At 55.8% G+C, this 24,369-nt stretch overlaps 1 protein-coding gene and 1 long non-coding RNA gene across 2 annotated transcripts in view; one reads left to right on the top strand and one right to left on the bottom strand.

Moving 5' to 3' along the window:
- Positions 1-24,369, bottom strand: part of LOC114018060 (uncharacterized) — a 25,649-nt gene continuing 1,280 nt past the window's right edge. Inside the window, exons 3-9 of the long non-coding RNA XR_003563471.2 lie at positions 20,680-24,114; positions 16,354-17,950; positions 16,086-16,246; positions 14,891-15,517; positions 8,547-8,635; positions 7,804-8,071; positions 1-7,116 (exon numbers count right to left, since the gene is read on the bottom strand). This is a non-coding gene — a long non-coding RNA (uncharacterized LOC114018060). The remainder of the gene's footprint in view (positions 7,117-7,803; positions 8,072-8,546; positions 8,636-14,890; positions 15,518-16,085; positions 16,247-16,353; positions 17,951-20,679; positions 24,115-24,369) is intronic.
- BAK1 (BCL2 antagonist/killer 1) overlaps positions 14,031-24,369 on the top strand; it is an 18,993-nt gene continuing 8,654 nt past the window's right edge. The window contains exons 1-2 of the mRNA XM_055728036.1: positions 14,031-14,186; positions 18,208-18,324. Coding sequence (XP_055584011.1) covers positions 18,240-18,324 — 85 coding nt within the window. The 5' untranslated portion in view covers positions 14,031-14,186; positions 18,208-18,239. The remainder of the gene's footprint in view (positions 14,187-18,207; positions 18,325-24,369) is intronic.

The raw sequence follows: 24,369 nt of genomic DNA on the forward strand, positions 1-24,369 counted from the left end.
CTAGCTTTAAAAATTATAGGTAACATTATATCGCATTTTATATATCACCAACAGACCCAACAGCTCTTTTATATGCTGCGGCAGACGCGGCTCCTTCCTGCCTGATTCAGAGCGGCAGCTGGCCTGTCATTTCTGAAGGCATCAGCACCTCGGCCGGGGCTGTGGAAAGGCAGCTGATGGCTTGAAAACCCATCCAGGCTGTCCCAGGAGCAACGTGGGTCCCAGGAGCTACCCCCAGCCCGCAGAGGATGCAGTTGCCCCGTTGGCCTTTTAAACTCAGGCACGAAGCGTGTTCGTGCTGGTGAAGCAGAGTTTTCTTTATCATGGGTGCCAGCTTAACAGCTAACATTTAATTTTAACACCAAAAGCTCAAGTCTCCAATGACTAATGTTTCCTTTGATCAAAATCATGGCTCTGGTGAGCAAAACGTCCTGACGCTGCTGGGAGGAAGGTGTGAGCAGCACGTAGCTGCTCCGCAGTGGCTGGCCCCAGCCCCGCACAGGATTTCTCCGGTGAGCTCGGGCCATCGGTTGCTGTTCCTCATCCCAGACAGAAGCATCTCCAGGGCTCTGCCAGCCCCATGCTGGGGTTCCCCTGGATCCCTGCTGCTTCACCCCATTGCACAAGCCCCAAGCATCCCTCTAGGAGGGCTATGGGTGGGTGCAAATAGAAAACAGGTTTAGCTGCAGCCTGCATCTGCAAAGGGATTCAAATAATTCCTGAATGTAAAGCAGGAATTATATCTGCTCGTAAAAGCAGCCCTTGCTCCCGTTGTGGACAAGGCAGGCGAATCGCTCAGCCCATGCCATGAGAATTTCCTACCCACGGCTGTCTCGGCCGCTTGCCTCCAGAGTTTGAATCATTTCTCTCATTTGACGCCGAAGTCGGAGGATTTCCTTGAAAATAGAGTCTTTGTGTGGCAAATATTTCTCCTGTCTGGGCTGGGGCTGCAAGGGCTCTTTGTTGATGCAATGGCAATCCCTTTCTCAGCCAGTGCGGTACCATCGGCAGGGAGAGGGGGCTTCTGCAGCCCGTCTGCATCGCCGGGGAAGGGTCCATGCCTGTGCAGAGGAAGCACTGTGTGTACGTTAGAGAACAAGTTTGGTTTTTACAAAATTACCAGGCTACATCCTTAGCGGTTTCAAATTTGGGGCACAGATCGTCGAGCTGTTCTGTGCTTTTAGAACACCTGAAATAATGGGGTCTTAAGCTGGAGGCGATCTCCTAGAACCTCCCCGCCACCATCATAATACAAATGGGTCATAATAAAAAATAAATTAGTGTGAGTCCACAGAAGCCAGCAGAGCTCTACCCCTTTCACAAGCTGAGGATCCAGATAAATATTTAATTTAAAATATTCTATTATGTTGGCTCATATCATCGTAATATCTGAGCGTCTCACATTTGTAATGCAACTTTACAACAGCTTTGTGAGACCTGGAAGTCTCAGACTGGACATTATTTCAGGCACCGGCCATCTATTTTACTCCGCATTTGTGCAGCATCTTGCACAAAGGAGCCCATCACCGGGGCTTCGTGGCGCTACTGAAGACGCAGAATAAGCAGAGCAAGGCCATGGGTCTCCATGCAAGGCTGCAGCGAAGTGCAGGACGATGCAGGGAATTGGATTGAGCCTCCCAGCGCCAGAGCAGTCCCACCAGCCCATCCATCTCCAGTTAGAGCTGCACTCCAGCGCTGGATCATCATCTTCTATCAGCGCATGGGAAGACGACGAGGTTTGTAGAGGCTTTTCTAGCTCACGCAGTTTGTGAGCAGCCTCGCTTGCTCTAGCACCACATCAGTGTTTGTAAACAACCTTAAAATACATCGAGCAGGATGTGGGAGCATCACGTGAACGTGCAGCTTCTTGTCAAGGCGATGTGCCCTCAAAAGGGTAGAGCAGAATAAGCCACCGAGCAAATTTCCATCAGCCTGCCCTGAACATCGCCAAGGACAGCTCGGTGTAGGCGTCTCCGCTTCCCACCTACGCAGCGGGAACAGCACAGGGACAAGGACTGTGCTGACCAGGGATGCTCGGATGCTGTGGAAATGACTTGCTGCCTCTGCCAGACCTAATTTAGCAGATGACACCAGCTGCTTCCCAAAGAGGTGCGCATAACCCTGAAACGAGCTGCTACGAAATGACTCAGCCAAGGCAAACCCTTCCTCCTAACACCTTGGGCTGGTGTTTGACATATGACCTGGCAGTGGGAGAATGCTAATAATACCTACATTTTATATAGCACTTCTCTTCGGGAAATCTCAGACGGTTTTACACAGAAGTCAAGTCTATTTGGAGCTCAAGGCTTCCAGGGATGTGTCAAGGACAGAGTTTTGGTACCCAGGTGGGAAGGGACTGCCAGGACAGATGGGCTAAACCACTCTAGCTCGAAAGTAATGATGGCTGTGGTTAATTTGCTGTTGTTAGGCTCCAGAGTAAACACCCCAGAGATAATCAGGGAGTTCATCCCTTTCACAGCCATGGTTTCCAGTTAGCCAGCACAGTTTAGATGCTACAGCCCTGTTTTATGATTCGCCCCGGAGAAAGGCAGGAGCACCAGGTGCCAGGCTGGGAGCCCTCGTAGGAGGACCGAGCTCTGGCACTGCAGCCATCGCAGGTGCCCAACCCTCGGGCAAGTCCAGGGAAGGAACCACCGAGGCCTCACGCGCTGGGGACGGCTCAGAAATAGCCCTGAGCCACGCAGAGCAACGCCTGGGGAGAGCTGGTGCGTACACTGCTGGCTTTGTCTGGGGCAGCTCGGCTGGGTGTGTGCTTCCTGGCATACAATTCCCAGATTAGCAGGAGCCCGGCTGCCAGCAGCTCCTCCTGCCTGGCCGTGAATGAGCCGCTCGGGGCTGGGAACCGCTGCCGAGGTCAGTGGTTCAAGTGGCTCAGGGCAGAGGCAGGGGATTGGGATGAGGTGAGGATGCAGGGACGGGACACCTCCCATGCACCCAAGGGAAAACGAAGGGGCAGGGGGCTACTTCTCCAACCCCAGGGACAGGACCACCCCCCTGACCCCTCCCTGATACCTCTACAAGAGGTTGGCTGTAGACCCAGGGGATGGAGATCATCACCAGCCAAACCAATCTCACTGCTCCTTTTGCAGTGGGTAGGGAACAGAGGCAGAACCTGTCTCTTCTTACCCTGAAATTAATAAATAAAAATGCTAAAAGCCACAGGGAATAACTAATGTGGGGAACATGAAAAAGCTAGAGGGTGGAAGGGTTGGGAAAGGAGAAAAAGTAATGCAACACAGAACTGATTAATAAGGGAAAGTGAATAATCAGAGGGAGAAGTGAGAACAATTTACTTACACTAAATGCTTGATCTAAATATATATATATAATAAATCCAACCCAAACCCAGGCCATGCCAGCCAGGGGGGTGAGACTCACAGAACCTTCCCCAGGAACAGGACAGGAGAAAGCAAAAAGGGAAATGTGGTATGTTCATTAAAGAGAAACATAGGGGAACGAAGAGGAAAAAGCTGGAGCTGAGGAGCTCTTTGGGACAAGCCTAAGCCTGGCCGGTACCAGGGTGGGGAGCAAAGAAGCAGCATGGATCTCTTCCAGAAGGGCTGCCGATGTGGGGTGGTCCATCCAGAGCTGCATCCCACCTCTCCCAGGAGTGGGATCTAGGGAGGGAAGGATGCACCTCAGGACCAAAGCAGCCAACACACTGGCACTGCCTCCCACCAGCCCTGCGGCCCACTCCCTCCGCCTGCCGGTGCTGCCCCGTGCTCTTCTCTCCCGTTACCTGCAGCCGCTGGGCAGCACGGAGCCCTGGGCACCTCCAGCATCCCTGGCTATGAGAGCTGGACCCACGCTGCCACGTCACAACCATTAGCGTGAAGCAAGGTTGACGTGACACCCCACTGATGCCCAGCTGCTTGCACCCCTCTGGCCTCCAGCTCCATTTACTGCCTCAGAGAAGCTGGACACCAGCAATTCCCAGTGACTGCGGCTCCGGGAGCCATGCCAGGCGTGCCCTTGCCTTTATCTGCCTGCGAAGACTGTGCTTATGAATCGGCATCTGTTTGCAGACACCCCCTCAGAGGCTGAAAGGAGCTACTGTGCGGGCTCTGGGATCAGACCCGCGCTCCGGAGCTCATGGCAGATGGGTTCAAACAGAGAAGCATCCCCATTAAACTCTGAGTGCTTTCCTAAATGCTCAAAGTCTGCGCCTGCCCCCACACTGCAGGATGAGGTGGCTGCGGAGAAAGCTGAGCATGGAGGGAAAAAAAAAAATAATTAACCAAGCAAACAACCCAGTGTAACTCCTGGCCCGCGCGGCGTGAGACAAAGAAACCGCCTCCACGCTCCATTTTCCAACGCTGTTTGGAAGTTTCCCATCCCCCTTTTGCAGCTCCTGAAGACAAGACAACACATCTGGTCTTTGCACGAGGGAGAAGATGGGATGCTGTGAAGTGACCCCCATGCACACGTGCCCGGCAGACAGCAAGGGCGAGCAGCCCCCCCCAGAACCCCCCTCCCCACCTCCCAGACATGCTTTTCCTGTGCATGAAGCGAAGGAAGTCACTTTTTCCTCTCTCCCGGGCTGTCCCTGCCTTCAGGAGGGGCGTGCTGGTGTTCGGCTGCCCTCGGTTCACACCAGCGAGGAGCGATAACCGGCGCGTGGATCTGCCTTCTCAGAGCCAGGCTTGGAAATTCCCCACGGGGAGACGGAGGGTTTCCGGAGCCAGTTGCCTGGTACTGCCCAGAGCCCTTGTCAGCCCTGATTTCAGAGGCATTTAGAAATTTGGCACTGATCCATAAGGTGCTTTGGAGGGGAGGAGGTGGTACGCAACCCCTTGTGTGAAAGGGGAAGCTGAGGCAGGAAGCGCACAGCCAGCCTTCTCAAAGGGGAGACTTAAACCTAGGCTCGTTTAATAAACAGCCTCTGCTGAAACGTGCTGGGGTGGTTGGTTTTGTTTTGTTTTGTTTTTTCCTACAGAAGCCACCAGCTTTTCTAAAATGGATTTACGGACCTGTCACTCCGCAATTGAAAGCGTATTGGCCCAAGTGCCTTGCCCATGGTCCCACAATGGCTTGGTGGAGGAGGCAGAAATACAGCTGTGGCCACGGCGCACGTGGTGGCACACATCCCACGCCGGCACACCGACGGCGTCCTCTTCCAGACTGACCTCAGCCTTTTCCAGGAGCTCCTGCTCCACATGCTCCCAGCTGTGCCCAGCTTCTCCCAAAGCTGCCAATGGTTTCTCCTGCCATCTTCCTAAAACCTTGGTCAGAGAAAGAAATATGTCAGAGACAGACACCTCGAGTACTTCGGCAAATTGGATAACGCTCTCAACGTGTCCTCTCAGCCGGGAGCCGACCCCAGGCGCTTGGCCACATCAGCACAGACCTGTGGGACCTTGGGAGCAGGTTGTCCCAAGCTTCTTGCCTGCAGAGAGCTCTGCTGCCATGCTTGAGCACCCTCTGCGCTGGCACACCAAGGATCTGAGAGTCTCCCCAGGGTGCTCGCAGGTGCCGGGTGCTGCAGGGCTCACACCAGGACGTGACGGATCAGCGCTCGACCACCGTCTGCATCCCAGAGATGCATCCCAGAGAGGGGGGCTCTGTTATTTGCAATATTTCAAACCCAGTGGGCAAAGCTGGAGGGAACAGTCTGGACAGAACGATTCTGTGCCGGGGACAAAGGTGGAAAGGAGGAAGGGTCCCTCCCTTCTTGCTGGGAGCCCCTACACTCAGCACACACACACACCCCACCCCAGATTTATCAGCCATCTGATCGATACACACAGTCACAGAACACCCCCTCTCTTCCCATATTTATACAACAGATTATCAGAAAGTATATTTATAAGTTGCTTGGTCCTAAACAGATTATAGCTTGACAGCTCTTCCAATGCCTGAAAAACACAAGCTGGCTTATGCTGGTTTCTCTGGACACAGCGAACAGACAGTTTGATTAACATCCAACACGCTCCAATAGCTATTATAGGAATAAGGCCTGGATCTGTTGGGGTTTTTTTTAATCAATTTGATAAATCTGGGGTGTGTGAGAAGCACTTTGCCTGAAGCCCACATTCTCCTTCCATCCAGAGCCCAAAGACAGCACAGTCATGATAAACTTGGTGTGGAGACACCCATGATCTGGGCACGGTGGCTGGGCTCTGCGGGGGGCTGGGGCATCGCAGCTCCAACCTTGGCCCCCAGGCACTTGGCACTGCCACCGTCTGCATCCTCCCAGCAATCCCAGAGGGAACTGGGAAGGAATTGTGGCTAAAACCTGACAAACAACAGGTTTGCTGTTCCTTTCCGCAGCGTTCTCCGTACCGCAGCATCCCTGGAGAGCCATCACCCCGTGCTGAGCTGGGTGCTGCGGTGCCGGGCGAGCTGGACCAGCTCTCCCTCCTGCCTGGGAGCAGCAGGCAGCCCTGCACCACAGCACGAAGGGCAGCAGAGAATAACTTTCCCTTAGTCACATCCTCCAGACAGTTCAGCGAGGCTGCGGCGAGCCCAACTGAGCCGTGGGTGGCATGCACACGCTGCCGGCACCGCGTCCGGGGCTCATGGCTGGACCGCACAAACCTGGAATCCTGGCTTTGCCAAGGGTTTGCAAGAGGTGAGCCTGCCACCCGTGCTGCGTGGGGTGACCAGAACCTGTAGGTTGATGGAAAACCTCCAAAACCTCCTTGGCCTGTGCAGAGATGGTCCCTTGATGCCCCCCATCCTCCTGTCCCCAGTGTCCCCTGCTCCCCGCAGCCTGGACCCGGGCACGGGGCAAGGAGCCAGGGTGGCCCCGCAGCCACCCACGGGTGTCTGTGTCACCCAGCTGGGTTAGACCGGCTTGGTTCAGCTCGGTTGGAAGTCGGAGAGTGCCATCTGGTGCTGCGAGGAGATTTCTCTTCCCCAAGCAGGTTCTCGCAGCTCAGCTGAGGGTCTGGGGGGACCCAGCGCAGGGGCTCTGCTCCCAGCCTTGGCAGGAGGGTGCGGGGGGCTCACCTCCCGGCCAGGACCGCAGCCGGGGGGGGGGGGGGGGGTTGCAGGCAGGAGGGTGACAAGTGGAGTTGCAGGTGTATCAGCTGCTGCATTCAGAATCAGCTCCTCCTTGCCTTCCAGCTCCACCGAGCTTCCCAGGGCATGAGGCTGCAGCAGGGAAAAAAAAAAAAAAATGAGAGAGAAAAAAATAAAAGTTGATGTCAGCATTGACAAAATATCTGTGTAAAACGGCTTGATTCTGATGTAATGCTAATTCCGGCAGCTGATCTTGAAAAAAACTCTACCTCTCCTCCCCTCACCACCCTGGCCATGCCAATTTATCTTCCGGAGAGCTCAGAGCGCCTCATGCACTCGAGCAGATGTCTCCTGGCGCAGGAGGGAAACTGAGGCAAGCAGGGGGGAAAGCTGGCCTGGGGTCACATAGGGAGCCAGCAACAAAACCCTGCAGACATCTGCTCCTCAGCTTCCCCCACCCTAACTGTTCCTTAGCTCCCGTCTCCCCCATTTCACCAGGCAGCGGCAGGATCTGTAGCACAATTGTGCCATATACAAAGGAAATCTATCAAAAAACCCCAACTTTTTAACAGCTTCAGGCAGCTCCCCAAGCCTACTGGTAAAACGCTGCCCTGGCGTCCCTCTTTGCTGCCTGGAACAAAACGCTGACCGTTTCTCAAAGAGCTGATTTAACGTGCTGCACCATCCCGCAGTGAGGGGGGCTAATTTGCCTTGCACCTCTGTGCTGCACCATCCCCTCCCCACACCCACGCTCCGGCTGAGCAGCTTTATTAAACCACTAATCCATCTGCCACCCCAGCTACTTCCTGCAGCTCTTACCAAGTCCTGCGCCTTTTTCAGCCCTGACCGAGCAGTTGGAGTCTCGGCTCCGCTGTGCATTTGGTTTTCTGCTGCAAATCTGCCCTGTTTGTATTGTCTGGATTGGTGGCACCCATCCTGCTCCACCCGTGGCCTCCTGGCTTGCTCAAGCTGTCCTGTGGATACGTGGGGAAATGACCAGCACCCCTGAGCTCATCTCTGATGAAGACCTAGGCTGCAGGGGCATCTCTTGTCCCATTGTGGATCGATGTGGTTTACGACAACAGGTCTGTCAGGGATGGCAAGATAAATTTGCAGATCCAGCTTGTTTCATGGCTGGTGGGTAACAAGATACCCAGTTAAACACCCATGGTCACAGTGGGGGTCTTTAAGACCAGGAAGGGAACCCCAAAGGCTTGGCTCTTGCCACTTATCCCTATTTCAGTCCCATCCATCCCACTTCAGCAAACATCCCAATACCATGCACTGCCCGTCAGTGACCAGCAGCAGCATCCTGAGACCATTCCCTGCTCAGCTGGACAGGACCAGGGAGGTACAGAAGAACTTCAGAGACACCCCTGAAAGCCCACAGCCTCTGACACGGCCGTGCCTTGGCAGTGCCAGGGGTCATTTTTTAGCATCCCCCATGTTGCTCTATCCCTATCCTTTTTCTGCAGCCTGAGGGCATTAAGATCTGTGTGCACGTAGATCCTTCTCAGGAGTGATCACCGCCTTAGCCCCATGTCCCATGTCCTTTCACCAACCTTAGGTGAAGTCCGTTGATGTCTGTTCATGTGGAAGAGCCTGGTCCTCTGGAACAGCTCTGTTTTCGGGGATCCTGCATCCTCTCCTCCTGTTTAAAACAAGCCCAAAGAAAACAGTGACACCCCAAAGCTGTCACCTCCCTGCACATGCTCCTTGGCACAGCAATTGAACATGCAGTAGAGTGTCTGAAAGAGGACACCATGCCAGGTCCAGATCCTCTAGTAGAGCAAAGCAGAAGGATTTACCACCAGGCACACTGGGCTTTGAATTCAGCGAGCAACTGGCTGAAGTGCCGCAGCCCCTCGAATCCCCTGGGAAATTCCAGTGCTCTCTGCCCTGGCCCTTGGGTGCTCCCTGCAGTGCTCTGACCGCCCCCCCAGTCCCCCTGCTCGATCTTCTCCAACGAGTGGCTTGGATGCCAACATTTAGCCAGCAAACAGCATGCAGCACATATCCAAAAAGCTCATATCCAAAGCTCCTGTCACCCAAAGCTCCTCTCCAAAAAGCAACATACACACCGGGAGAAGGGCTACCAGTCATTCCTCAGGACTTCTCCCGCCAACAACCAGGCAGCCCACAATTTCTTGAGGATGAGTAGGGGGATTTCCTTTCCTCTGAGCCATCCTCTCACCTTGCAGGAGCTGCTCTTTCTCCCCTTCAACATCAAAGTCCAAAGAAATAATTGGCTCGGGGCTTGCACCACAGATAACATCATCACCATCAGCACACAAACCTTGAGGGACCCTGTCCCTGGAGGCAAAGCACAGTTAGATGCGTTCAACCGAAGGCCAGCAGGACCAGCGTTGCAATTTCTGACCCTCTAGCAGCAGCACTAGCACAGCTGGATCTGGTTGCATCCTTTGTCAGCAGCCTGGAGAAGCCAAAGGCTGCAAAGGGCTGTAACTCAGGTGTCTGAAGGGTGCCACAGCCTGCAGGAGCTGCCTGGGGACCTTTGGGGAGGTAAGGGCAGCACAGGCAGCGGTGGCAGCGGAGCCTGCCTGCTGTGCATGCAGCATGTCCCGAAGCCGTACTGGTTCTGGGAGCCAGTTGCAGCCTTACTGGAAACACTGGGCTCATTTCGGTCTTTTAAGGAAGTTGTGGGAAAATTGGGTTTTATAAAATCCAAACGAGTAGCTGTTTATAAAGTCCAAATGAGCAGCCTTCTGCTAAACACCGGCTGCTCAGGATGTGACAAGGCTGACACAGCCAGGGGAGCTGCTCCCTGTCCCTCCAGGGCATCCGTGTCTAGAGGACTTGCTCCCTCAACAGGGACACTGAAGCAAGTGGGGCTTTTGGCCCCATGTCACCCACCCACCCACCGCTTACGTCTCCAGAGCTTTGTCACCAAAAGCTTCTGGCGTGGCTGTCCCCTCCTTGCTGGCCACCCCACTGCCTGCACGCTGCCAGGCTGGGCTGCCAGCAGGAGCATCCCCTGCATCCCCGGCCACCAGCTCCCTGCTGCTGGTGCTCAACATCAGGCAGCTCCTGCTCCTGCTGCTCCCCAGGCAGGCGGCGAGGCTGAGCTTCTCCAGCTCCTCTGTGCTCTCTCCTCAGCACCCTCCCAGTGCTCCCAGTGCTCCCAGCTTGAGTGCTGCTGGCCTGCCAGTTCCCCTCAGCTGCTGCAGCCCCCAACAGCACCCAGCGCTTGCCCCTGCGCCCTGGGCTCCCATGTGCCCTGCATGCTCCATGGGATCTCAAAGAGACCTCGGAGGAGCTGGAGCAGGGTAGGATGGCCGGGAGCCTGGGCGGCCGCTGGAGCATCCTTCGGTGCCCAGTGCTGGTGGCTCAGCAGCTCAGACCTGGGTTTGGATTAAATGGTCCCAAATGGCCCCGAACCCAGAGCTGCCACACCGAGACAGTGACAGGGGTCTGAAACAAGGCTGGGGACGGGGCGAGATGCCACTCGGGGGGGGGGGGGGGCAAAGGATACACAACCCAGGGCTGGGAGGCGGATAGAGACCAAGCACAGCCCAGAGCTGGGGGAGAAGGGGGGTCCCAAAAGGTGAAGTCCCCCTTCTACCCCCAGCAACTGGTTCTTGCAGCATTCGCACCTCTGCTACAGCCTGGCCTAGCCCTGAGATGTCACACCAGCGAGGGAGGGTGGGAGGAAGGGAGAAGGCTCATGGAAACACACAGGAACTCCTGCAGCAGTGCAGTACCATGGCCAAAGAGAGAAAGATGAAAAATTAACTACTTCTGCAGGCAGCGACGGAGCAAACGGCTTTTTAAAGTGTCTGCGCTCACCATTGCAATGCGATATGTTTATGGCAATAAGAGCAGGAACTGAAAGAGCAGCAAACTCAAGGACCTGTTTCTCCCTCGGCCACCCTGGCACCAGGTATTTTCCTGGGACCACAGCCTCAGGCAGGGGATGATTTTCCCTACAATATTCCTGTGCTCAACAGAGCCATGCTGGAGCCGCAGTGACGCTGGCACAAAGCTGCCCTGGCTGCTGTAGCGTGTCCCTCGCGGAGGCACGCTGCTTGGGGTTCAGCTTTGCTTCTGCACTACGAGTTTCTGCCGGTGCTTGCTCATCCTTGGCTCAGCTAGCCGCAAGAAGGGTGGGTTTGGTCTTTTTTCCCCCTCAGAAAAACTCATCTAAAACTGCCATGTCATCATGACTGGTTGAAACCGAGATTCTCCCATCCTCCAGCTGCACCCTCCTGCTTCCTTTCCTCTGTCATCGCTGGGCTTGGGCAGCCGGTGCAGGGCACAGCTCCTGCAAAGCACAGACCGCAGCCCTCCTCGCTGCAAAAAGTGTGTTTCCACATCAGCCCCTTGCTCTTCCTGGCACAAGAGGGCTGGGGATGCACGGCTGAGCGCAGCCCCCTTTCCCAGCACCAGCACAGATTTAGACTACGCCAACCAAGTGGTGAAACCACAGCCTAAAATCCCACATGAATCCCGAAGCCAGGGGCTCCTTCTCTGCAGCTGCCGTGCATCTCCTATTTGCACCAGCAAATATATCTCTTTGTTTACACCAGCCAAAGGAGCTGCTGGTGGAAGCAGGGAACATCTCACATCAGCAGCAGCGATCGCAAAGCCAGCGCGGCAGAGCCAGCTGGGAATTTCTTCCCTATTGCCTCAACATCTTAAAGCCACTGCAACAACAAAGCAGGCTGTCCCTGCACCAGCAGAGCCACACGCAGGGTTTAGACCACTCACCAAATGATCTCCTAAATTCTTGCTTGCCACCATCATTTCTTGATGTCCATAGTGGCCATTCCCACAGCACAGCTGGTGCTTTCAGACTCATTTCCCTTTATCCCAGACATCGTCCTGCTCTTTGACACTCTCCAGTAGCCACTTTGCAGACACGTCGCGGTACGAGTCCCTGCTGCCCACCCACAACTCGGTCCCCACAAGCTCCTTGCTGCACTTTCCATGGACACAGAGGAGTTGTTCAACCCTCCTGCACAGCTTATTTTCCATACCTTTTGCTGCTCAACGTGATTAGAAGCAGCTATGAATATCATACACCTGATGCTCGCCCCGTACCCCTTTCCCAAGCATACAGTTGTGCCACAGAGGTGTTATGCAATGTATCTGAGGTAGAAGTGGTTTGCAAAAAGGAAGAAGAATTTTTAGATTAGATTTGTTTTTGCAAAAGTTCTTACCAACGCTGTTGCCTAGTGAGGTAATACTAAGGGATGCTAAATCTGAAGCGGTGGTGGGACTCAGGAACAGCCCAGATTGATGTGATGTGGCAGAGAGAAGCACAGGATTCATCCTGCACCAGGCAGCACATCCCACTGCACTAGAATTCAGCTTCAGACCTGGCTGCACATCACACCGGCTGTGTACAAGACCAGCCACCACCAGCACAGACCAGCAGGGATGCTGGGATAACCCAGAGGGCCCCAGCCAGCCACCGCTGCTACATTCACCACCAAAACCCACCCCAAGGATCAGTGCAGAAGTAAGGTTGGTGGTGGGACCTTGAGCCCCCCCAGAACCAGGAGTTTCTCTGCATGCTGGGAGGAAGGCAGACCCCTTGCTACCAGGCTGATGGGGTGCTCCCTGTTAGGTGATTCCTCACCCTCCTCTGCTCCATGATTAGTCCTGAAAGCCATCTGTGGCCCAGACACAGCTCTCTTGGCCCCTGGCCCCCACAGTTACTGCAGGCATCCCTCGCTTCACCCTCCACAACCTGCTTCTCACTGGTGTCAATGTAGCTACCGCCCTCGGAAAGGTCTGCCGAGCTCCGAGGGGCTAGGGCATCTCTGGGGCCAGGGCATCTCTGGGGCCAGGGGCTCATTTTCTGCAGGGAAAGCTCAGCCAAGTAAATCAAGAATTCAAAAATCTCTGGTTTTTTTCAGCTCTGGGACAGGGAGCATCCCACAGGGCATGCCGTCCCAGGGCATGGAAAATGCTCCTACCATTGGACAGCCAGGTCGTTTGATAATTAGCAGTCAGGCATTTATACGAGCCCCAAACCTTTGCTTACGTGGCCTGTTTCAGCACCAACACGAAGCCCCTGGCAGGTCCCCCAGGAGCAAGGAGAGGAAAAGCATCTGGGGCAGCTTCCTGAGGCAAAGAGCCACCTCCAGGGAAAAAGCCGTCTTGTTCCCTAGGGTTATCCACATGCACCCTTTCCCCCAGCCACTGTGATCCGTCCCAACCTCAGTGGATTTCTAATTTCCTAAGCCACTCGGTGTGAACCCCCTCTGCCACCAGCAGCTTTTGCTGGTGGATCTGGTGAATCAACGCAGAAGTTTCCTACTGGAAACCAGGAGTGCTTTAGCGATGCCTGACCGAGGGCAACCTGGTGGTGCTGAGGAGCCGCAGCCCTAAAAGAGGGGCAAAACATCACTGGAACCCGGGGAGAAGCCAAAGACTCTGGGGAATCATGCAAGGAGGGTGCTGGGGTGGGGTGTGGTGGGATGCGCTGGGGTGGGATGCGGTGGGATGGGGTGGGAGGGGATGCTGTGGGGTGGGGTGGGAGGGGATGGGATGCGCTGCGTGGGATGGGATGGGATGCGGTGCGATTGGATGGGGTGGGATGGAACACAGTGGGATGCTGTGGGATGTGGTGGGGCGGGGTGCGGTGGGATGGGATGCGGTGGGGTGGGAGGGGAGAGGATGGGATGGGGTGGGATGCGATGCAGTGGGATGGGGTGGGATGCGGTGGAATGGGACGCGATTGGATGGAGTGGGATGGGACACAGTGGGATGCTGCGGGATGCCGTGGGGTGGGATGCGCTGGGGTGAGATGGGATGCACTGGGGCGGGATGCGCCATCCCCACAGCACTAGGTAGCAGCCCCCCCGCGCTGCCCCGCGCCCCGCAGCCAGGCGATGCCCCAGCTCCACCCCGGGCCCCCCAGCCCCCCGCTGCCCCCGGCCCCGCCGCCGCTTTCCCACGCTGGGGCCGGGCAAGGCGCCTCTAGAGGGAGCTGAGCCCTGCCCGGCTGCGCGCCTGCATCTATGGTCTGGGGTTGGGTTTCTTTTTTTTTTTTTTTTTTTTTTTTTTTTTTCCTCTTCTTCTTTTCCCTCCTCCCCGGCTCTGCTCGCTTCCTTCCCCCGCGCCGCGCTCCGGGGAGGAGGCAGGAAGGGAGGCGGCGGGGATGGAGCAGCCCCCCGCCGGGATGCGTTAGCTCCCCGGGACCCCCCGGTCCGCCTGGTCCCCGCCGGGACGCGGTGAGTACCGGGGGACCCCCCACCCCCAGCCTCCCCCGGGATGGGGTATCTTTATTAACCGGGCCCGGCCGGGCGGTGCCGGGAATCGGGGGATGCACCGGGAGCCCCGGGGGGCTGGGGCTGGGGGGGGGGGGGGGGAGGGGGGGGGGGCAGCAAAGCTGGAGCGGGGGGAGGGGGCAGAGCCGCAGGGCCTCATCCTGCACCGCCCCGGGAGCGAGGGTAAAGTACGCGGTGGTACCTGGCAGAGCAGCACGGCGGTGCGGGCGGTAGCAGGGCCGGGGTGGGGGTCCCGCCGCCCCTCAACAAGCGGGTCGGTGCCCCCCGGAGGAATTGTCGCCTCTTTTAATCATATTTTCTCCAGCTGCCGGGTTTTCCCCCTTGCGAGGCCGCGGCGGTGACAGTCGCACCCAGCATCCCGGTGCCAGCGCCCGGGGTCGGGGGCAGAGGGAGGCCGGGGCTGTCCGAGCCGTGGGTGGGAAGAGCTGTGGCCACGCTGAGGGTGACATCTGGCTCGTCCCGCTCCGGGCTGTGACCTCTGGCGACTGGCATGGCACGGCACATGTGGCTTTGCACCCAGCAGCGGGGACCACCGGGATGGGGGCACGCAGCAGGGGGGGGACACCCCGGCCACGACGTCTGCATCTGCTGGGGCTCGTGGGCCAGCAGGACACTGGTGCCATACTGGGTAAACTGGGCGAACTCACCTGTTTGCTCTTCGAAGCCAGGCTGGGAGGTGCGGGCCTGATTCTGCACTGCCCGTGCAGGGCTGGCAGCAGGGCATGGGGGTCCTGCGGGATCTCCCCCCAGGAGAGGGTTAGCTGACCTGCACGCTGCAGGATGGAATCGCTCCCATGCCCGGGCTCGGGGCCAGACCTACAAAATGCTCGTCCCAGAGGATGCTCCACACATTTCCTGGAACAGGATCTTCATAACATGTCGGGAGGTGACTTCAGAGCCCCAGAGCTGGGCTTATTCCTGGGGATTATGGCTGCTCCTGCAGATCTGCCTCCCTCTCTGGGTCCATCCCACCAGCTTTCCCGCACCCAGGCACTTTCCTTCTGAGAAAAGTTGGGAGAAGTAGTGAGTGTGTCATGAGAGCACACGGGCAATGTGTCAGAGAGCTGTTCTTGAAGAACAGGAGATGAGGGTGAAATGAGAAACAGTTGAGGCAAAGGTCTTTTTTTATTAGGGAAGCCTGAGGGGTTCCAGGAAGGCTGATTCTCTGCATGGCATGTGCTCATTAATAAAGATAAGAATCCTGTGCCACCTCGGAGGTGTTGCTAAATCCACATCCTAGGTGCTGTCTGCAGCTTTTAACCCTTTGTGGCCTCCTACAAGAGCAAAAAGGGTGAAGCTGAATCCTTCAGCAGCTGCTGAGTGTTAACCACCCACCCCCCCAGCAGCCTGCAGCTTCCCCCAAACCCTGGCTGGAGCCCTGTCTCGGATCCTGGAGAGCCCTCGTTTTCTGCAGCCTTGGGCTGTTCTGAAGTGTATGGGCGTGATGCGCATCCTCACACCCTTCCCATCCACCCTCACACCCTTCCCCTTATCTTCTTATCTTCCAGCGTGGATTCTCCTAACGGAGAACGGGGCAAAGCAAAGGGGCACTGGGCTGGGAAGCGGGAGGAATGTGGGCAGCAGCACCCTTGGTATGGGATAGGATGGTCCCAGGCACCTGGACCCCCAGCAGGACGGGCAGTGAGCTGTCTTGGGTGTTCACTTAGTTTGCAGGAGTGGGAGTTTGGGGTGCTCCCCGGGGAGCGGGTCAGGAGCCAGCATAGCTGCCAGTCCCAGCTGCGCATGTGTGCAAAAGGGGCTGCGGTGGCCCATGTTGCAGGAGAAGAAAGCGCTGCATGAAACTATATTGAGAAGGAAACTGAAAATGAAAGTGCCTCTTACATGGGCGGCCACAGTCGCAGCCTTCCTCAGGGTTTGCCAGACGGCAAGCGTGAAAAATCACGAGTCAGCTGCTTCTCTCCAGCCTCCTGCGCTCGCAGGCCACCCTTCATGCTGGGCAGTCAGGTCTGCATCAGAAATTCCCTGCTAATCGCAGCGGAGGTCTGGGACAGAGGCAGTGGGGTGATGTCAAACGCAGCCAGATGCACCTACAGACCCAGCTGTAAAGGCTCCAGGGGCAGCTGGACTCTTTGGCCGAATGCATCCTTACCCTCCCCAGCATCCAGGGCAGCCTCGGGTCGCAGCAGCATGGAATACAGTGGAAATTCGTAGTGCTTTGGTTAGCACGAACGCCAGAGAGCTGCTCTGGGTCCGGGCTGGCTTCCCCTTGAAGGGTGCTGAGGCCCTTCTCTGCGAGGTGGGCTGCAGCTGGAGCCTTGCTGAGCACCCCAGGAGGCGCTGGGGATGGCAGCGGAGGAAGGACGGGAGGGTTTCCTCTGTGGAGGAGGGGACGGGGGCACGTGCATCCGCTCCAAGGACTCCCTGAGCTCTCTCCACCACTTCCCAGAGCAGCGAAGAGCAAGGAGAGGAGCAGCTCTGGAGCCTGGGTCTCTGATCTGGGCAAGTGGGAGCCAGCTCTCCTCCCGGCTTTACTCTCCATCCCAACTGCTGATCCTCATCGTGTTTCCAGCTTTTCCTTGGATGGGGATGTTTAAGGTTGGGGAGGAAAAGGGAAATCCTGTCCTCGGGGGCACAGAGGAAAAAACAGCATCTCCATCTGCGTGTCACTGCGGCCGGGGCTCCCTGACTGCAGCTCTGCAAACACCCGGTGGCTTTCTAAGCCGGGCTGATAAGCTTTGCATTTCCAGACCCCCGTCCCCACCTCGACTGCAAACTGTACTTCACACTTACTTCACAGCACCCTCAATTTAAGTTTTAATTCTGCATAATCTTCAGCGTGAGGTTATATGCTCGGACCGTGTGTTGCCCTTCTCATCCTGACACAGGTGGTTATTTATCCATAACCAGTGCTTTTTTTATTATTATTATTTTTGCCCAGGATACAAGTTACATTTCTGGGTGTCGGTGTGTCTTTAGTAATTTAGACCTGGTGCAAATCACAACCCCCACCAGCTGAGCCCTGTAGAAGCCCCGAGAACATGTACTGGCATGCCAGGCGGGCTGGGAGCTGCCGTGCTCTCTCGCTAACCCTGGTGGTAACTGCATCGACTCGCTTCCTTCTCTGCAAAAACTGGGGGTGAGGTCAGTGCAACGAGCAGAGAGATAAAGGAGCTGCGACAGCCCTAAGCCACAGGTCTGGCTTTAGGCCACCTGTGAAGTTCAGGGGCGACAGGAGCCGTGCATTTGGTTCTCATTTCGTTTTCTTGTTCTGGGAGCGGCTCAGAGTAAGAACTGTGCAGAACAGGGGGAATTCTAGCTTCTGGATTTTGGAGAAGAGGGAACTCGTCTCTTGCAGGAGTTTTGGAAATCAAGTTGGAGGTGCTTGCCAAGAGGAATCGGCGCCATCGCTCCGGCTCTGCGCGGGAGCCGTGGTGGGTTTGCTCTTGCCGTGCCAGCAGGTCAGGGTAGCAGCGTTCGGGGCAGCAGCAGAGCCCCACGACTCAGCTCCCAGGCACGTTCTCTGGGTGCTGCCAGGAAGTCACAGAGCCCTCTTGCGCTGTGATTTTTGGCTTTCAGCCCGGCGCAGAGCTGCTGCGAGTGCTGGTGTCTGGGCTAAGAGCCGGTGCAGCCCCGGGCACTTGCTGAGTGGGTTGGTCAGCGAGTTGCTCGCAGGTTCCCGGTGAGGATGCGCAGGTCCTGAGGTCAAGTGCGGAGCTGAGTGACTACCTTTTGTGGCATGTGACCACCTGCAACGTTAGATGAGTCAGGAGAGGAGAAATCCAGCCAAGGGGCTTGGTGTGGATTGGAATTGGGGAGCAGTGCTGCAAAGGGAGCAGCCAGGTCACCTGCAGAGATAAAAGCAGGCAGCATTGCTCCTCCAAGCACTTGGCTCAGCCAAAGGGGCTTCCTAAGGCTGGTGTGGGGGAGCAAGGGGGGAGCAAGGCTCCCGTGACCCTGCTGGCTGCTCATAACCTCGCTCACATATTGTCTCTGGTCGTTCCAGGTAACGCTGATACTCCCCAGCATCTCTCTGCAATGGCTTCAGGGAACGACGGTGACCCACTGGGGGCCCACGGGCGTCGGGAAAGCCACAGGCGCAGGTCGCAAGAGCTCAACTCAGGTAAAAAGGTTGCTGTGATATTCAGGGGAGGAAGCATTTTCAACTCTTTTTCTTTCTTTTTTTTTTTTCTTTTTCTTTTTTTTTTTTTTTTCCCCTCCCTGCTCTGTTCCTTGGGAAAGGTGGTTTCTTCATACCTCCAGGGCCCTTGGCAAGACTGGGGTAACAAACCAACTCCATAAAGCTGTGCTGAACTGAACTGGGAGAGCAGCGCGGTGCGCAATGCTTTGGGGAGATGCGTGGCGTTGGATTAGCGCGGTGGGCAGCAAGGGGGGGCTTGAAAAGCACGGAGAAAATAAGTGTGCAGGGAGCTGCCGGAGTGGGGTACGCTCGCAGCTCCGTGCAGGCACGCTGAGGTGGGCAGTGGGGTGCCAGAGGGCACGGGGGTTGGGACACGGGGCTGGCTGCGAGATGTCTGGCTGGTGCCTGGTGTCATTTACTTTCCCTTCCCTGAGCAAAAGATGCTCGATGCTTAAAACACAGAGAAAAACGCGCCTGGCCGAGCAGCGCCGGGTGTCGGGCAGTTGCTTTCAGCCTTGCTGCATCAGCTGCTGGATGAGCTGGGGTCTCCGGTGTGCCTTGGCAGAGCAGCAATGCAAAGTTACGGCTTACCAACGTGCAGGAGCAGTTCAGTCCGTTTCTCGTGCGTGCCAAGCCCAGCAGACTGTTACTAATGGGCAAAACTGGGAAAGGGGCTGAAAGGAAGCTGGGAAAATCCTCAGCTCCCGTTTCATCCCCAAATGATAAAATGCCGCTGCACAGGGAGCTGTTGAACACAGGTGACTTCTTAACCTGTTCTGCAGGTGGATTTGTAAATAAGGCTGAGTCACTGCAGTTCTGTCAATAATGCAGATTAGAAGCTATACCTACCTGTTTATGTATTTGAGCTCAGATCCAGCTCAGAGCTGGTTTATTGGCCTGATAATGTTATTTATACTCTCGTATTGCCTGGACTCCTCTCCATCTCAGAGTACCGTTTGTGCTAGATCCTGCGTGAATACACTAGAAGAAAAAAGCACCCTGTCCTTCCCTTACCAAAGTCTACAAGGTATGAAAATAAATAAGAGCAGTTGTTTACGTATGCTGATTTCCTGTTGAGGCCATTGAGATGCTGATGTGAAAACCAGTGAAAGGATCAGGCCCCAAGCTCAAACCACACTGTTGTACAGTCACGCTTCCTGTACACTTGCAAACACTTACTGGCAGTACTGGTATCCCTCTGCTTCCCAAAACTCGGGGGGGGGGGGGGGGGGGGGGGAGGGGGCGGCGGTCCATCTGGAATTTGGAGGTGGGATCTCTGCATGCCTCTTGGGCAAAAGCCTCATGGACTCCAGTGGAGGCAGAAACGTGCAGCTTCCACCATTACGGGGCGGAAGGCTTTTGTCAACAGGTATTAAGTCTGGCTTTCATTTAGGGCTTGCTTGCTCTGTTTGTTTATCTTTGGATGCAGTAGGGAGTGAAGAGATTTACCTGCTGCACAAGGATCTGCTTGAACATCCTTCTGAGCTCTGGTTCCACCAGCCGTTGCTTAGGGCATGGGCAAGATGCTGAGCCCTGGTTCCGCCAGCTGTTGCTTAGGGCATGGGCAAGATGCTGAGCCCTGGTTCCGCCAGCTGTTGCTTAGGGCATGGGCAAGATGCTGCTGGTTCTGTCTAGGCTGGGTGCCCAAGTTGCACTTCTGGTGTTTTCAGGGCATTGCAGACAAAAGCAGGAGCTTCATGCTCCTGGCAGTATGTGGTGAAGAGGAGGAGCAAGTGAGCTCATTGATAGTCATGCAAAGGGGAGCAAACATTGCAGAAGGAGGCTGTAGGAGGCCCAGCACCAACGGTGCTGAGCTGAGCTCAGGAAGCGGGGCTCATACTGCAGAAAAGTGACCTTGGTTCTCATCTGTAACGAGGGGGTGGCTGTCGTGCCTGTTCGGACGTGCAGCCAGGGTATGCACACCGCTACAGGAATGGTTTGGATCATTCCATGGAGGCTTAGATCTATGGCACCAGCCATGGACATGTCCTCACACTTGCAGGTAACCACCCAAAGGCAGCTCAGCCCCCTCCACCGCAGAGGGGCTAGCCCACGTGGTGAAAATACCACTTATGTGGGCGTAAGCGCCTGCGTGGACCATGTCAGCCAGAACCCCAAAGCACTCTGTTGAGCAAGGTGATGTATCACTATATCCACTTGTTACTGCTGTGGAAATAGAGGGAGATTTGATGCCAGTCTCTGCAGGGATGCCCGAGGTGCCAGGGTTGCGCATGGGAAGCCCAGCCACCCCGACACCCAGTTTGCAGTGTCCAACTGGCAACCGTGCTCTTCCTCAGGTTACTCGGGCTTTCTCACCTGTCTGTGTTTAATACTCACGTAACATGCCTAGAGAGGTGTAAGATTTGCTCCTTGGTTGTTTGTCTCAGCCCTGGACCTGATGTTGCATGTGAAGCAAGTCATGAACTGATGAACAGTTGCTTGGGGATGTTAGTCATGCATCTGTGAGCATCTCCATGCCTTCATTGCCCAGGCCAACTGCAAAATGAACAGGAAAAATGTGAGCTGCCTGTTTAAGCCCGGGTTCTCATACATTCTGTAGAGCATCCAAACCCATTTAAAGATATTTTTGTCTTGTTTGGTGCCCATGCAGTTCCTATCTCCAGCACAGACACAGAGTACTGGACTTCCCATGGAACTGCATCTCCCATCAACATGTGGTTTCCATTCTTAAAAGAAAAAAAAAAAAAAAAAAAAAAAAAGTCATCCTTCTGATGGCTGCACTGGGAAATAACTCTGCTGTGGAACTGCCTCGTGACTCCTTTGTTCTGCCCTGCAAAGGATGCCCCCCAAAATCTTTTATGAAAAACGTGATGGGGTAGGGGGAGATACACTGCCAAAGCTGAGATGCCCACCAGTCTCGGGCATCCCACTGGGCACTGGGCCCAGCCTCCCTTCCCAGTTCAGTAGCTTTGCAGATATGGGACAGGGCTCAGCTTGGGCAGCAAAGTACCAGAGCAAAACCTTGCTGCAGCCCCCAGCCCCAAGCCTGTAACTCTGGGTGTGTTGGTGGGACACCACGGAAGAGAAGAATTAAACCAGGTTTCTTGAGTCCAGTCCAGAACCTGGATCAGAGAATCTCCCTTATTTGACAGATAAATTTCTCTTAAAACCATTAGCTCTGCCAGGAGGCTGTTGGAGAATATTGCTGCTCTTTGGGGATACAGCAGGATAAGGGGCAGGGCTTTGTGCTGTGCCGATGGTTCTGGGGACGGCAGTTTTCCATTTCCCTGTCTAGAAGCCCTGCTTTTGGGTGCAGGATTGTGCCGGTGTGATGCAGTGCCAGGTGGAGCAGCCTTTGATCCTGGGTGGCATTGCTCTTGGCCAGCAGTACGTTTCACAAGTGGCTGCCTTGCCCGGTGGAAGCTTAACCAAATCCATTAACGCAGATGCTACTCACCCCACACTTGAATTGCAACTACCATGAGGTGGAACTGAGCTTCCCCTGGAGGCAGAAATCTCCAGAGACACGTTCTTGGTTCCTCAGGGCTGTCTTCTCCCTTCAGAGCCTGTTGCTCTTTCCAGGCTGGGTGTCTCCCTCTGTGCAACCAGATGCACCTCTGGGTGTAGATACTGCCCATCTCCTGCCCTCGAAAGGGGATGCTGCCAGGTTGCATCTGTCATTACTGCCGTCTTTAGCAGGGCTGTTTAGTTGTAACGAGGTCTGACGGATAACTTTGGTGGGACCTGCCAGTTTTTCCTGTAGTGCAGCTGCTCTCCAGGAGACGGGAACTGTGAGAAATAAAGGATCTTGCCCAGAAAGGCAGATGTTGCATGTCTGAGGCTGGCTGGGCTCTGGTCAGTGCTGTCTGCAGTGCACATCCAGGCGAGAGGCTGTTGGGGTAGGTCTGGTCTGGATGCTGAGAGTGAGCTGGGGACCAAGGACGATGGGGTCACAGCTCCGTGAAGCCAAAGCAGAGGGGGTCCTCCCTTGCAGTGTGTGTGGGGGGTTCACAGCAGCTCCTGAGCTGCCTGACGCGGCCCCGAGGATCCCACAGGGAGCCCAAAGACCCCAGAGGAGCTCCAAACCACTCTCCGCCCTCTCCGCTGCTGGTACTGGGGGTCCACAAGCCAAATCTTGATCTGGACAGTCTTCCTTTGGGTGGGAGAGACCCAGTGGGTGCTGCAAGGGGGAGAAAAAGACGTGTGTTCTCCTGTCCATGTGTTACTAAAAATAGCACCTGGGGTAATTAAAGCCAGGGAATTTTTTTTGGTACACTTATTTCCTCTTTTCTTCTCACAGCAGCGTGTTTACCCTGCCTCTCACTGAAACTGTGAGTCAGTCAGTTTCGTTTTCAGGCTCTCGCTGGAGCGGTCACTGGCTCCTCCGTAAGGTGGGATTTATTTACCACCAAATAAACCTGTTCCTGCGAAAGAAAAAACAATCCCCTGAAAACACAGCAACCGGGGCTTGTCATTTCCCTTCACCTTTATTTACCCACCCTAAACTCGGTGTAACCTGAGTCTCTGCAGGACAGGTCCTCTCCCTTCCCCACGCCCCATCCAGGGCTGGGTCCATCTCCCCAGAGTCACACATGGGGCACGTAGGTGTGACCAGCCGGAAAAACTCCGTGACGAGCTGTGTGGCATGTTTTGGAGACTTGGATACAGGGATTACAGGGCATTGTTGCCAGGAAAGCTGCGTCCATCAGTCCAGGTCTTCGTATCCCAACCCTGGGACACTGCTGGGGCAGGAGCATCTCTGTATTGGAAATGCAGTTTCCAGCAGCCAGAGAACTGCACGGCCAGTCTGGCGGGTGGATATACTGGGAGGGCAGGACGGGGGTTTAGCTGGGTTGGCTGCAGTGAGCTGCGCTGCTGCTAGACAGCATTGCCGGTGCAGATGTGCTGCTGCGTGTCACCAGCCTTGCAGGAGGATCACCTAAAGGTTCCTCCAAGTGGCTCATTTATCTGGGCTTTGCACCTCGGTGTAGCGTCTGTGAACCTCCACCCTGAATGGTGATGCTGTGGCAAGGGAGTGGGGCTCTGCTCCGTCCATTCCATTTCTATCCCCTCTAAATTTTGCATCTTAGGAAAGAAACTGGGAAGAGCTGTGTTACTGGGACCTTAAGGCCAGCATCCCCCAACCCTGCGGGGTGACTGGGCTGTTTGGGAACCTGTGCCTCAGACCAGATTGCTTCTCAAGTCACCCGAAACCGAGCTCTAATCAAAGACAACCCGTGACAGAGCGGGGACTTTCCCCGGGAGCAGTGTAGCGTGTGTGATAAGGTATCGGTCACCATGGTACCTGCGGGACCCAGGCGCCTTGCTGGGGGCTCCCTGCTCTGGAAGGGGCAGGTCCTGGCCACCTCCAGACCCTCGCTCTTCCCCGAGCAGCGTGGGCACGGGGGACACGCGTGCGGGTCTGGAGCTTGAGCCGTTTGCAGACAGGCGCGTGCTTGTTGACGCTGGTTGTTTCATTCATTGCGCGGAGCCGGGTGGGTTTCGGCGCGCTGGCGGGGCTGGGTGATGTGGCTGCACGGGTGCATTCCCCCCGCTGAACCCCAAATACCTGGCGTGCCGAGCCCTGCTTGTTTACAAGAGCAGGGGAGGGACGCTGTGGCACCCAAAACCAGCCTCAGCTCGCCCCCACAGCACGACCCCCCCCTGCCCACCGCAGCCTCACGCTCGCTGTGCAACGGGCTTATTGCTTCCACGGGTTAGCAGAGCAGGGGGTTGAGGCGTCTGCTGTGGCACGGTGGCAACGGGTGTGCTGGAGCAGGAGCAGGCATTCGGTTCATGCTGATCGCCTGGCTGTGAAAATATATTTTTTCCGGTTTTATTTTCTGCTTTCAAGCCCAGGATGGGGACCCACCTCCCTGGGCTACAGTTTCTGGGTTATTCCTTTCCTTTCTGTTCCTGCCAGCAGCCCACGCAGAGGTTGCAAACCCCACCCTGGCGTCGCTGCTGCTGGGTGTATGTAAGACCAGCGATGCGTGATGGAATCGGCAAGGAATTATACTAAAAATGACCCATTTAACTTGTGCTCACCACGTCATCGCTGATGCC

The sequence above is a fragment of the Falco cherrug genome, chromosome 16, assembly GCF_023634085.1.
Source record: "Falco cherrug isolate bFalChe1 chromosome 16, bFalChe1.pri, whole genome shotgun sequence".
Classification (NCBI taxonomy): Eukaryota; Metazoa; Chordata; class Aves; order Falconiformes; family Falconidae; genus Falco; species Falco cherrug.